Raw genomic sequence first — 13,637 nt, forward strand, 5'->3', positions numbered from 1 at the left:
GTGACACGTTTCTAAGACACATAGTTCCCAATTGAACTGGAGGTGATGATTCAATTTTTAAACTCAAAAATGATCTCTGCTGTGTCAAATCATCTTAACCTGACAGGGTTTATAATGAGAGTTTTTTCTTCTAGCAAAGATAAGACAGTCTTTTGCACATCACAAGAAACAAGTCTGATAGGCAAACGGCCCTATGAAAAAGCTGTAATATAAGGACCACATTTTTTAACTTGACCTTCCTAAAGCATGCTTCATTTTTTTACACAACTGAATTTGGTAAGATACTTTTTACAAAATAGCCATAAATTGCATTGTAAGTCTATTTAGTAAGAATAATAAAGCAAAATCAATTTTTTAGAAATGTCTTCTGTTAATTTATTTTATTTAACAAATGGTAATGTGATTCTTCATATTTCACAGTTAGAGCCTGGTATCACAAGTTATAAAAATATGAGTCTTCAAATAAACCTGCTGGCCAGAACATACCATTTGGTGAAGATGCACTCTGTCAGAGGAGAGAGACCCTCTGAACATCAGGATTTAAAATACGGGAAAAAAGTAAACTCGAATGTTGAGTTATACACAGATTTTGTTCTCCTCTTAGATGAGGCTATGGTACATGACCCTGAGGTTTCAAACAGTGATGCACCATCCAGCTGGCTTACCAGATCATGCCTTGGTTGAAGATCAGCGCCAGGACATTGCCACTGATGTCAAATTCCGTGTAGGAAGGCTAAAGGAGACACAGATGTTCATCGGGTTAGCATCGCAAACGAGGACACTGAAACTCCAGTGGCTCTGCCCAGACATGAGCAGGCTCTCAACTGCTCTCCTTCAGCAACAGCCAAAATCAGCATGATAAAGAAGAAGGCCTCCTGCAGGCACAGCAAGACTCATCAGAAACGCTGACATCCAACTCGGTCAAAGTATGGCCAGGCACTACCTAATACACTGGTGGGGAAAACAAAAACCGCAACAGCCTTTCAGCAAACCAATCCCATTGCGCATATTAAAAGCGTCCGTGACGCCACGCTCTAAGTCGGCTTCCAGGATATTGTGGTGCTGATACGGTCATCTCCGAAGCCGGACATCTTTATCAAGGAATAATGACATCATCTACGTGTCCAACGCTGGCCCAGTGAGAGCAGCACATCTACCCTACGACTACAGGGCAGCCAACTGTGAGCACCTAAAAATATCTACACACACGGATGGAAAAATGCTGTGATCAAACTGTACATCCTTTTTAAATCAACTCTACATGATGCTTTGAATAAAGCCTTGGAAGTAACCAGTAAATTCACAGCTTACAGGTAGGTCGTGATTAAGAAATTTTATTTTTTGTGTGAATGAATTTTATATATTTTTAAAATTATATTTTGGAAGGAACATGAAGTTTATAATAAAAAAATATATAGTTTAAAAATGTAACAAAAAGTTTCAGAAATGATCCAGCCAAATGCCCAGTCTCCATGTCTGAGAGTGCCATCAGGGTCACATATGCAGCCACAGAGTTATTCTTTGTGCAGGGGCACAAAATACCAACTGTACTGAAGTGGACATCCGTGCTGGGCTGTCCTGGCTGGAGTGTTCTTGGTGACGCCTGAGGCAGCCCAGCCGGAAACCCTCCGACCAGTCAGGTGAACCATAATTACAAATACAGTGAAACAAGCTCCTACTTAATTTATAACTGAGAATTTAGAGGCTGGCTGATTGGTAAGAGAGTAAGAGAGCAGCAAATATGACATTGCAGGGTCAAGACAGACCATGGCAGAGAAGCCTATCCTCCAAGGAGTACCTTGAACTCCATAAAGTGTAGGTGTGGCTCCTGAGTAAAATAACCATGGTTAAGCATCACAGTGGAATCTAACATGATGGCAGTTGATCAGACATGGGCTTGAGAGCCAGCTCAACCCAGAACAAGCTATATATCTTTTAACATACTGACTTCTCCTACACTTCAGATTTCTATAAATTGAGAATAATGATGCCTACTTCACAGAAATGCTTGCATAATTATAGTCAATAGGGTATGTGAAGTATTTCATAGTTCTGACACATAACAACTGTGACAGACAAACATAAAATAACAGACGGGCATCCACTCCAACGGTCTACCAATTGCATGCCTCTTCCTTATGCATAATCTCTAACCCCTCTATCATATCTCAAGGAAATTCACCATATTTTTGATTTATATAAATTTACTAAAAACCACCTTACAATTGTAAACAAAATGCCAAGTTTGAGCATTTTCTTATTCCTTGATCAGTGTTCAGTTCTGTATCTTCTTGGATATTCTGTATTCTGTTTGCCTTTATGAGTAAGAATGAGGTCAGAACAAAACCAGAGCAACAGTGAAGACACTCTGCTTTGTGTTACTGCAGAAAACCTAAAGATCTTCCAGTAGGTCTCACCTTGCTGACTCATTCTGCATGAGTCAGTAGATCCTTTAGAACAACCGAGAACTCCCACGTGCAGAGATGTCTTGGAAAACCTTGATTTACATTATGTGATCTGATAATTTGCCCCAAGCCAGTAATAGACCCACCTAAATTCTTGCTCATAGGTTTATAATAACAATATTTGGCCATAAATTTGCAATTACGAAACAGGAACACTTTTTAAATTAAGTACTATTTGTTTATCTGTAAGTCAGAATTACAGAGAGAGAGGGCGCAACAAAGATCTTAAAAATCACTGATTTCCTCCCCCAAATGATAAAATGGCCAGGGCTGGACCGGGCTGAAACCAGGAACCAGGAGCTTCTCTGGGTCTCCCACGTGGGTGTCAGGGTCCAAGTGTTTGCACCATTTTCTGCTACTTTCCTAGGTGTATTAGCAGGAAGAGAGGCTGGAAGTGGAACAGCTGGGACTCCAACTGGTGCCCATATGAGATGCTGGGGCTCTGGGTAATGCCTTAACCTGATGTGCCACAGCACCAGCCCCCGAAACAGAATCACTTTGCACCTAACTAACACAGATGAAATCTGTAGTATGTAATTCAATACATGTAACATGTTTTTGTCTAGCAGTGTACTTATTCTGGTTGCATAAACTTCTAAATTTGAATTCGTAAGCAATTCTGCACAAGTTAAACGGGCATGTCAAAATTGTACTCTCTTGTCCCATAGATTCCTGAATCAACTGTTGGAGGCTGACGTACATGGTTTTGTGTAGAGGTCGTGCTTGCTTTTTTAACAGGCGAGTAGAGCAGGATTTTTGTCTCCTGCTAACACCTGCGCCCCTTATCAAAGCACCTGGGCTTGAGTCTTGGTTCTGCTCCAGCTTCCTGCTAATGGGTCCTCAGGTTTGCAACAGCCATGCTTCGGTTTTCTGTCTGGTTTATGGACATTCACGTGGGAGGCTCAAATTGAGATTTCATTTCCTGGCTTCAGCCTGGTCCAGTCTTAGCTGTTGGGATATTTGGAGAGTAAACAAACAGAGTCTCTCTCTCTCTCTCTCTCTCTCTCTCTCTCTCTCAAATAAATGCATTCTTTAAAAATAGTATTGATTAAAAATCAATAGTCTGGGGAACAGTCATGGCTAGATGAAAACCGCCAGTAATCTATGTGGCAACTTGTCCACTGATCCATCTGTATACACAGAATAATATATGTGTGCTTATAAAGACATTTTTGTAACAACAAAAAGAAAAGCAACATGCCTTCTTCTGTGGTAGACACGGCTCTGTTACTTCCTGTAGCCAGGTCAGATCTCTCTTCCTGCCTGACAGCTTTTTTCTGGAACAGGTCATCCATTTCTTAGTCTAGAGAAATACCCTCGGCAGCCTTTTCTCCTCCAGAACAACCCTCTCTCCGGTTTCCACAGCTACACCTTTCTGGCCTAGGCTTTGTGGTTCGGGCTCTGTGTTGAACTCATCCCTCCATCGGGAACAGCTCCTTCCGTATCTGGAAATCTTGACCCTCCCTCAAGACCAGACTCCTCTCCCCCTCCTCCCGCCCACTTCTACTGCAGCATGCCTTTCTTACTCTTTTTTAAAGGCCAACAGCAGTCCGTTCTGCCTGCCGCATTTACTTTCCACATGCTTTACTGCCACTGGAGTCTTGCCAGATGGAAGGGGGCATGAAGAATGAGAGGGACTGGAGGATGAATGTCCACTCTGCAGAGGACACTGACGTCCCAGGCCATGGCTTTCCCCCCGGCGATATGAGTCTAATGTTTTCAAGCCTTTCAAGATGTCAAGAAAAGTAAAAAGTTCACCTAATGTTATGTTAAAGCTCCCAGGTCTGAAATACTGTGTCTTTAAATAAAATACTCTGAAAACCAACCCCCTGCATCCTGAAAAAGACGCGTAGTGGATGAGTTTGCCTTGCATCCTCCACAACTCTGAATTCCTTCATTATCACCTAACAAGAGCTTGTTCGCAGCGTTCTGCCCCAAATATGCTCTCAACCATATAAGCCACCCACTGGACGAGTCCGCCATGATAGGATCCACGGCAAAGACCCAGCACCCAACATTAATGTTTTAACAGCTGTTTGATCTGCAGCTTTTCTCAAAGAGCCTTCCAAAGGTAGCATAGAGATTTTTTTCTCTCTTTGACCTAAAACAGGAACTCGCCTCCTGCTCTTTGTACTAACTCGGGAACACTGTCAGTACTCAATAAATAATAAATTACACTTATTTAATTACAGCTTTTATGCATCCAGGTCATGTTATATTGACTTCACAGTTGCAGTTAAATATTCTACCACTTAAGGGGAAAGCAGTCAAGAACGCAAGGCCAGCAGAAGCCAAGTAACAGTCCAAGAAAGAAATGGCAACTATGATATATGCCTTGGAAGAGCTGAATCAGGCAAAGAAAATAGAAATGAAACGCAGCCAGATGGATACCTCATAGCACGGAATGGGAAAGCAACATGCCAGCATCCCGGATCTACAGCATTACCTCACTGCTGTTCAACAGAGCGCGCTCCCTGCCTGCATCTGGCTCATCTGAGGAGGCGCATCGGGGAGATGACCTAACTCCAGGCACCACCTCTAAGTCAGACAGCCGGGCAGTGGCTTCAGCCTCAAGTCTTGAAAAAAACTGGTGGAAGTCCTACTTGTCTGTAGTCTAGACGGCATGGGCTTCAAGGACGAAGGACACTGTTTCAAAGTTAGGACAGAACCATCAATGACTCTATGCTAGAACTGACTCTGGACACTTCCTGGTAAGAAGACAGAACGCTGTCAACACAAAGCGTTGCCATCAGCCAGTCCTCCTGTCTTGTCACCTGCAGCACTCAAATAACAGACTTCATGGGCCTCTGTTTGTATGGGACTTTCATTCTGACAGAGGGGATCAGAAAGTGAGAGCTTCTTTCTAAAACACAATGGCAAATGCAAACAAAATAGCAGGTTGAGAGGGAGAATGCCTTAAGGGCTGCATGCGTTTGGAGAGTGAGTCCCTGGGGGAATCTAGTCACTACAAGCCCCAGCTCCATGCTTCCCCTTGAGGGAGAAACAGCTGAAACAAGTGCTAACACCATCCTTCCTTCGAGTTTAAAACCAAAGAGTGCCCATGTTTGTGGACTCTGTGCAAATAACTGCAAAGCGGTGGGTAGCAGATGATCTCAGCAGAGCAGAGAAGCCACAGAGCACACGTGGTCTCGATGGTCCTGCGAGGTGATATGGAAGCCACTAGGGGACTTCAAGGGGATGAGCCCCATCAAGCCCCTAGTCCACCAGCCTTGAGATATGTGGAGCCAGTGTCCAAATCAGGCCAGGGCAGCAGGGTGAGGTGGTAGATCTCAGAGTTAGATGTATGCTGCTGCTGTCCTCAAGTTTTGCGGGAAGACTTGGGGCAGGGCATAACAGAAAAGCAAGTGCTGAGTCACTTCCAGGGGAGCTGACAAAAACAGGAGCTATTGTTTCAGGGAAAGCAGCTTCCCCTGTGAAAATCAGGTCCCACCTCTTGCCAGAGCTCTTTCAGTTACCCGAGCCTTCCTTGTAATATTCGTGATTCTTCCTCTTGTGCCTGTCAAGCTCTTACTGGACTGTGGGGTTTATGAAGTAACCATAATTTCATAAACCAGATTATTTGCCAGGTCATTTCACCCCCTGGTCTACTGAGCAGTAACTGGCATGGGATAGTTTCTCAAGAGTGCAGTCAAATTCAGACAAGTGAATAGAATATGCAGTGGAGAGCATGTCCAAGATGCAGAAATCCAAGCAAGCGGTGGGGTCAGGTGATCAGATGAAGACTTCCTGAGCTGAACACTTTAAGCGGCAGGTTGAAATGAACTATCGTGAGCTGATTTTACCAGATTATTATAAATTGTGAGACTCAGGCCCAACCTCTTCTAAACTGAAGATTTCATTTACTGACATCCAAAAGATCGCACACACAACTCAGGGGTATCCTTCTGCTGGAGCCGTGAGCATACATTGTGCATCACGCGAGAGATGTTCCACAGAACAAATAATATCATACTTACATATCCATATTCCAAGTCCCAGCACCAGCAATAATTGCAAAACCTCACAAAACATGCCCTTAGGAAGTCCCCGATGAGGATGGTGACGTAAGTGGTTAGAACATCAGAAACCGTGAGCCGCACGAATTCCTGTTGAGATATTCTCGGTATTAAAAACATGCACTTCTGTTTTCAAGTTCTCCTGGCATTGGCACAATATGTGCCATGTTTTCTAAACCTTTTTGGCTAATGATTGGGATTACTGGTAGAAGAAAAAGGCAAAAAAGGCATAACTATCAAATGAAAAATGTGTCAACTCTGTGATTAGCACAGAAGTAATGACTGCTCATTCCCAGATCACTGTCTAAAAGTCTTCCCACTCAGGAACTTTTCCTAGCATCACACAAAAATACGTTTAAAAGGCAATTTCCATTACTCTGAACTATCTGGCATTGACGTGTTTTGAAGCTGCTCCAATGCAGGGTAGGCCTTTGGCCTAGCAGTTAAGATGCCTGCATGCTGATTCTTTCTCTCTCTCTCTCTCTCTCTCTCTCTCTCTCTCTCTCTCGGCTTATTTATCTTTATTGAAGGCTAGACTTATACAGAGAGAAGGAGAGACAGAAAGATCTTCCATCTGCTGATTCACTCCCCAAATGACTGCAATGGCCAGAGCTAAGCCAGTCTGAAGCCAGGAGCCTGGGGCTTCTTTTGGGTCTCCCATGCAGGTGCATGGTCCCAAGACTTTGGGTCTTCTTCTACTGCTTTCCCAGGCTACAAGCAGGGAACTGAATGGGAAGTGGAGCATCCAGGACATGAACAGGTGCCCATATGGAATCCCAGCGGATGCAAGGCGGGGATTAAGCACTAGGCCATTGCACTAGGTAGGCCCCAACTGTTGCTTCGGCCTCAAGTTTCCTGTTTCTTCAGAAGTTCAGAACCCCAACAAGGGTTGAGGCACTCCCCAGAAAGCTCAGTCGGATTCTGGGCTTCCAGCATCGGCTGGCCCAGTACTGGACATTTGAATAGTGAACTCACAGAGAGCTCTTTGACTCTCAAATAAGAATTTTCACAAAATGCAAAAGTTCAAGACCCTAATAAGAAGACTTAAGCTTTTTAAATTTTTCAAAATGGAATAGGGGCAGGATTACAATTTATCAATTTATCAATTGTAGCATTTGTATGAGAACAACTGAATGGATACCATTTGTATAACTTACCTAATAAATCTTAGTTATTTTTTTATTAATGAGCAATAAAAGATTGTCTTACCAGAAAATTATTGGCATTGCTCTATTTAAATTCACTCCCTGCGAGGCACGTCTGTTTGAGGCATTACCTGGCCCACCATTGTTTCCCAGCAGGGTCCCCGAGGTACATCAGCAGGGTGAACAAAAAAGGGGAGTCCAGTGCTGTTCCCAGAGAGAGACGCGTTGTAGGCCTTGATCATGTTGGCTTCCCACAGGGTGATATTGGCCTTTACCAGCTTCTCCTCCTCAATCTAGAAAGCAGCGAGGCACACACGGAAATTAAAACAAGAGCTATCCAAAGCATTCTGGGCAATCTTGAGACATGAAATTTGAAGACATGCTTATCACCAAGACAAACCACACATACATTTTACCTTGTTGTTAATCTCATCCATCAAGGCAAGAATAAATACATACAAGTTGCCTAAAAGAAGAGCAAAAATCCGTCCGAGTAGCCACTTGAGAGCAATGAGAGGGTGGTAGTCTTCCAGTTCAGCGAACAGGTCAAACAGCGTCGGGCAGAACATCCCCAGCAGGGACATCACCATGTTCATCTGCAGAGACACAAGCCATGAACCAGGTGACTGGTGTTGACACTTGTCATCGTGTTACTCCAGAAGCTTGGAAGACTCGCGGCTACGTTCTTCTCATGTTTTAGAAGATGGAAGATTATTCCATACGTTCTTACAATTTTATCTCAGCAAAACAGCAGAGATAATATCAACTGTTGTTTTGAAGAAAACGCACACATGAGTTTGTATGAGTACCAGTGATAACTGTTTACTGCCACGGTGAGAGAGAAGGTTTACATCATTATACTGAGAGAACACATATTATCCTGCAGGGTAACCAATTCTGATCGGGTGATACACTTCACAGCAAGATCTCCAAAGGAAATGGAAAATGAACTGCATGAAGATGAGGTACAAATTTAAAAATGCTAATTTGACAGTCATCGGCATATGGAATAGTTTAATCAGTGTACAATGGACTAATTGCCTGGGGTGGGTCTAGGTCTAAATGTCGAAATATGGGAACTCTAGGGAATCTAAACTTTTAGTGGCAGAAACAAAAGGAATGAGTTTTATCCGAAGAAAACAGAAGATGTCATTGAAATAGATAAAGGACAAATAGCTTAATATTATGGAAGCCAAGAAAGTAAAGTTTCAAAAATGAAATATTGGTCCATCAGGACCAAGGCGAGAGAATGATGTGGGGGTGGAAGGTAGCCATATGATAATTAAGAAATGCGTCATCCTTAACTCGGAGCTCCATAACACCCATATGATTTTGTTACCAGGTTAAATTAATTCAAACAATTTAGAACATTTGCAACTTTTATAATGGCAAAAATTATGTGTTTTTTTTCCCTGATAACTGTCCCAAATGACTGGTACATACTGTCACCACAAAACACTCCCTGTTTTCCTTATGGATTTCACATTTTGAATGAAACATGGTTACATCTACCAGATTATAGCTAGGAAATAATTTCCAATATGTTCTGACTTTTTTTTTTCATTCGTATTAAGAACACTATATGACTCACAGGAGCCAAAACTCAGCACGACAGAACATAAAATCAGCATGCTCTAATTCCAGACTAATGGCAGAACTTGTTAGCAATTTGGCAGAGCTTGTGTAACTTTACACAAGAAAAACATAAATTTGGTCTTGCTCTCATCACATCTGTAAAATTATTCATACATCCTCATTATTCTCTTCATTGGCCCCTTGGGACTCAGGGTTCCCTAATAATGAGTGTTAAACAAGTTCTCACAAAGAATGATTCTTTTGATGCTAACAGGAGAATTTTATTATGGTTAATTTATAAAAACACATGATCAATATAAACTCTAGATCCCAGCTGTATGACAATTTTGCCTGCCCATTACACATGGACAGTTGATGTATATGAAATTCAATTACATAGAGAGGGAGAGGGAGAGACACAGAAAGATAACTTCTAACTCCTATGCACCGACCCGTTTCCCAGATGCCCATAACGCCACACGGACGCTTTAACGGGCCGTCAGCAGGGAGCTGGATGAGAAACGCAGCAGCAGGGACATCAAAGTGCTCGTATGGGATGTCAACAACACAGGAAGAGGTTTTGCCTGATACGCTACAGCACCAGACCCTACCTCCTTTCTCTGACCTTCCAAACAGAGAAAAAACATCTAAAGACAAATCACAGGCTTAGTAATTCTCAGAAAAGAGCCAGCCTTCCTCATTCACACAGTAACTGCAGGGAGAGGATGCAATTCAAGGAGACAATGAAGGTAAGATAAGGATGGGTTTCTAGTAGACCCCGACCTAGACACAAAGGTGACGCCCTGGAGTGAAAAACTCGGCTCTGCCCACTGGGCTCTCCTGCTGATGAGCGTGGACTCAGATCCTGCTCACAGAGAAAATCACAGGATTACGGTCTGACCTTGCAGTGAATGTATCGGGGCTGGCCTTCTCGGCTGCTGATGTCTGCACAGTGGACAGCATGTCTAGATGCACACGGGGACATGAAACCCAGATGATCTAGGCCAGCAGGGGACATTGACTGCCTCGTCAGAGGAAGGAAAGCAGAACAGGTTCAACAGTACTCTTGGTCAAGCTTTGCAGCTTGTTCCCCGCCCTGTGGATGCACTAAGGCGGACTTTGTCAACCAACAGATCTTGGAAAGATTTTCTCAACCCTGGAACAGTGAAGCCAACTTCTCAGAACCATCAAAACTACTCAAGTAGCATGCTTGGAACTCGCTTCCCCATATCAGGGTCTCTAAGGCATTATCAAAGGACATCCTCCCTCCCCAGGTGCTGATGTAGGTCGAAAGAAAGAAGCGGTCCCTTCCCCACTTCCCCTGTAGACACAAGAGAAAAAAAAATCAAAACATTTGTCCCACCCACCTTCTTCCATGCCCGACCCTCCCACCCTAATCAGAGTGCATCCCTCTCAACTATGTAAACAATATTAAAAAGAAAAATTACAAATCAAAAAAGGAAAAAAAACTAGAATGGAGAGGAAAATGTGTAGAGGGTTCGCTAATTGAAAGGAGGAGATGAGGGGATAGGCAAAGAACGGCCTATGGAACATTTCATCACGGAAGCACAACAGCCAAGGTCAGGTTCTAAGCGCATAAAAAGCACGCAGAGACGAACTTCATTTTTTTCCCACCACCCAAGGGTGTCAGGGTCCTGCTGCGCAAATTCCTGGGATCTCTTCACGGCCCAGAAGATGAGGTATCCACTTGCGCCCAGTGTCAGGAACACAAAGAAGTTAGCAAGAAACCTCAGGAATCTGATCAAGTGCACGTTTTCTTCTACTTGAGCAGCTCTTTCCTCTGTGATGGCTTCCTGCATCCAGGCAGACAAAAAACACAGTGACGACAGCTTAGCCACAGTAGGTGCCATGAGCTCAAGAACGTGACAAATAAAAAGGACACCAAGTTTGGGATTCCATAAACCAGATAAACACTGATAATTAAGGCACATCTTAAAATAAGAGAAAGAATTGTTGCCAACAAACTTTCTCTGCGATACCAGGCCAGTGTTCATTGCAAAGCATATTGTTTTCAAGCACAATGTTTTTTTGTTTTGTTTTGTTTTTCCATGTGTTTGACTTCGTTTCATGACACAGTTTCATAGGCACTGGGATTCCCCCATCCCTTCCCCGTGCCCTCCCCCCATGATGGATTCCTCCACATTATCGCAGTTGTACATTTCAAATCCAGTCACGGTTCTTTCATTGCAAGCATGTACCCTGTACAGAGTCCAGCATCTTATTGTCCAAATAAACTCAAGTTTATTTAAACTCAAGTTTCCTTAGGAGACCATCTCTGGTCTGAAAGCAGAGATGGCAGAATATCACCCCGTCCAATGAAAAGCCATAACATAACATCAACAACAGTTTACAACATTATGGAGTTAATTGGCATGGTATTGAGTGACTAATATGTTAGAAAATGGAAGTTCTTAACCACATCCTGTGACTACTTCATTGACATTTCAATTTTAGTTTATACACAACGAGCTGCTCTACGCCTTAAAATGGTTATAGGGTACTATTCAGCTGCCTCATGTCTATTTTCATTTTTATATTTAGCTGTTTATAGTATTGAAGCATAATTTTAACTGAACTTGGCAAATTTTAGGATAGTCCAATCCGGCTTGTAACTCTAACTAGGCATATGTTAACAATTGAGGTACAAAATGTTTTGGAAAGTTATTTCAAATATTGAGCCGATTTCCCTCAATCATCGGTGAACATTGTTCTATTGTTTAAAATATTTATTTCTGATTACTGATGGTCTCCTGTTACAAACAAGTAGCAGTATCTTATTACCAATTTTAAAGAAAATTCCTCAAGGCACAAAAATGCTGCCTTGGATCATCAGATATCTTCCAGTGTTAAACAGATCCGTGCCCAAATCCCAACAGGCAGAAACATTGAGATCATCTTTCCATATAAATAGTGAGCCCAATTGGAATGCCTAAACATTAACTCTTCAATAAAACCAATTTTGAAGTTTGTGTCTTTACCTTAAAGTTCATTGTGATTGAATTAAATTTGTTGTCTGCTGTTTCCGGATTGCCGATCAGGTAATCCCAGCTACAGAAAACCTTCCAGCTGAAGTTGAAGGTGTTGTCATCACCTCCTCCATCATCACCAATATTTTTGGTCATCCTATAAAGACAGGATGTTTAACCCAACAGCAAGAATACATAAAAAAGGAAGTGCATAGAGAGGGACAAATAGCACAATTCTAGATAAACTGGAGAAGGAATAATTGAAAGACATATATTTCCCCTCAAGTTTGTCCTAATATCCAAATAGGAGTTCCATTTTTAAATTTGATTTTTGTTTAATTTTTTAGATGGTCAATTCTCCAGCCCTTTCAGCTTAAAAAAAAAATCAGTAAACAACAATGATTTTAACAGTTGAGCAGCTGTATAAAAATGTAAGGCTTCATTTGTTTATTTTAAAATGAGACAACGTTCTATAATAGACTCTTAACCTTTTGTAGGTTTAGGAGGCCTTTAACAAGCTCATGAACACCCTTAATTCCATTCCTAAGAAAAAAAAATACACAGAGACTTTAACACTGTCCCACACAACTTTTGCTGATTCCCTCACTCAGAAGCCTGAGGACCTGCCACACACATTCTACTTCCTTTTAGCATCTGCTCCCCAGAAGCAGCTAAACAAATGCATTCAATTTCAAAATTAAAATTTCTTAGGAAACACATAAACGCGTTCCCACAAGGTTATCGTGATGCTGTGAAACCAAGGGAGGAGGGACCATAAGCTGAGGTTGACACGATACATTGGCAGGCATCTTCAAGTTCATTTAAATTGTTCTACCTCTACCCCACTCCTTGCTGGGCTTATAAATCCTAGTGATTTATTTTCAAACACATCCACTTTAAAGTTTGTGCTGATTTACGTGAAGGTTGAAGAGACAGAGATATGCTGCCTAATGTTTCCCACCCCAAATGCCTGCAATGGCTGAGGTTGAACTGGGCGAAGCTAGGGGCCAAAGGCTCGATCCAGGGCTCTGACTTGAGTGGTAGGAGTCCAGCCAGCTAAGCTGTCAGCGTCTGCCTCCCCTGTGCTCATTAGCCGGCAGCTGGGCTGCGTGGTGGGGCAGGGACTCACAGCTGGGCACTCCTCAAATGACCTCCACGCACATTGCAAGTACTGCTTTCACCGCTTTGCCATTTAAAATACAACAGTACAACAAAATACAACAATAATCATTGCTTTCTACCACTTCACCTTTTGCAGATAAATCCTCTTAAAACTTTCAGCAAGAGGTGGGGGCTGTGGCCTTGGCATAGGAGATTAGGCTTCTGCCTACAGTGCCAGGATCTCACATCCCAGTTTGAATCCCAACTGCTCCGTTTCTGACCCAGCTTCCTGCCTGGAGTCTGACAAAGCAGCACCTCTACCCACGTGGCAGAAACAGAGCAGGCTCC

General features: G+C 42.7%; 1 protein-coding gene across 1 annotated transcript in view; it reads right to left on the reverse strand.

Annotated features, from left to right (window-relative positions):
* TMC1 (transmembrane channel like 1) overlaps positions 1-13,637 on the reverse strand; it is a 107,854-nt gene that overhangs the window by 14,562 nt on the left and 79,655 nt on the right. The window contains exons 11-16 of the mRNA XM_040980953.1: positions 12,201-12,345; positions 10,821-11,015; positions 8,043-8,222; positions 7,758-7,919; positions 6,443-6,571; positions 666-733 (exon numbers count right to left, since the gene is read on the reverse strand). Coding sequence (XP_040836887.1) covers positions 666-733; positions 6,443-6,571; positions 7,758-7,919; positions 8,043-8,222; positions 10,821-11,015; positions 12,201-12,345 — 879 coding nt within the window. The remainder of the gene's footprint in view (positions 1-665; positions 734-6,442; positions 6,572-7,757; positions 7,920-8,042; positions 8,223-10,820; positions 11,016-12,200; positions 12,346-13,637) is intronic.

Source organism: Ochotona curzoniae, unplaced genomic scaffold (assembly GCF_017591425.1).
Source record: "Ochotona curzoniae isolate NIBS_2020 unplaced genomic scaffold, NIBS_Ocur_1.0 contig_3502, whole genome shotgun sequence".
Lineage (NCBI taxonomy): Eukaryota > Metazoa > Chordata > Mammalia > Lagomorpha > Ochotonidae > Ochotona > Ochotona curzoniae.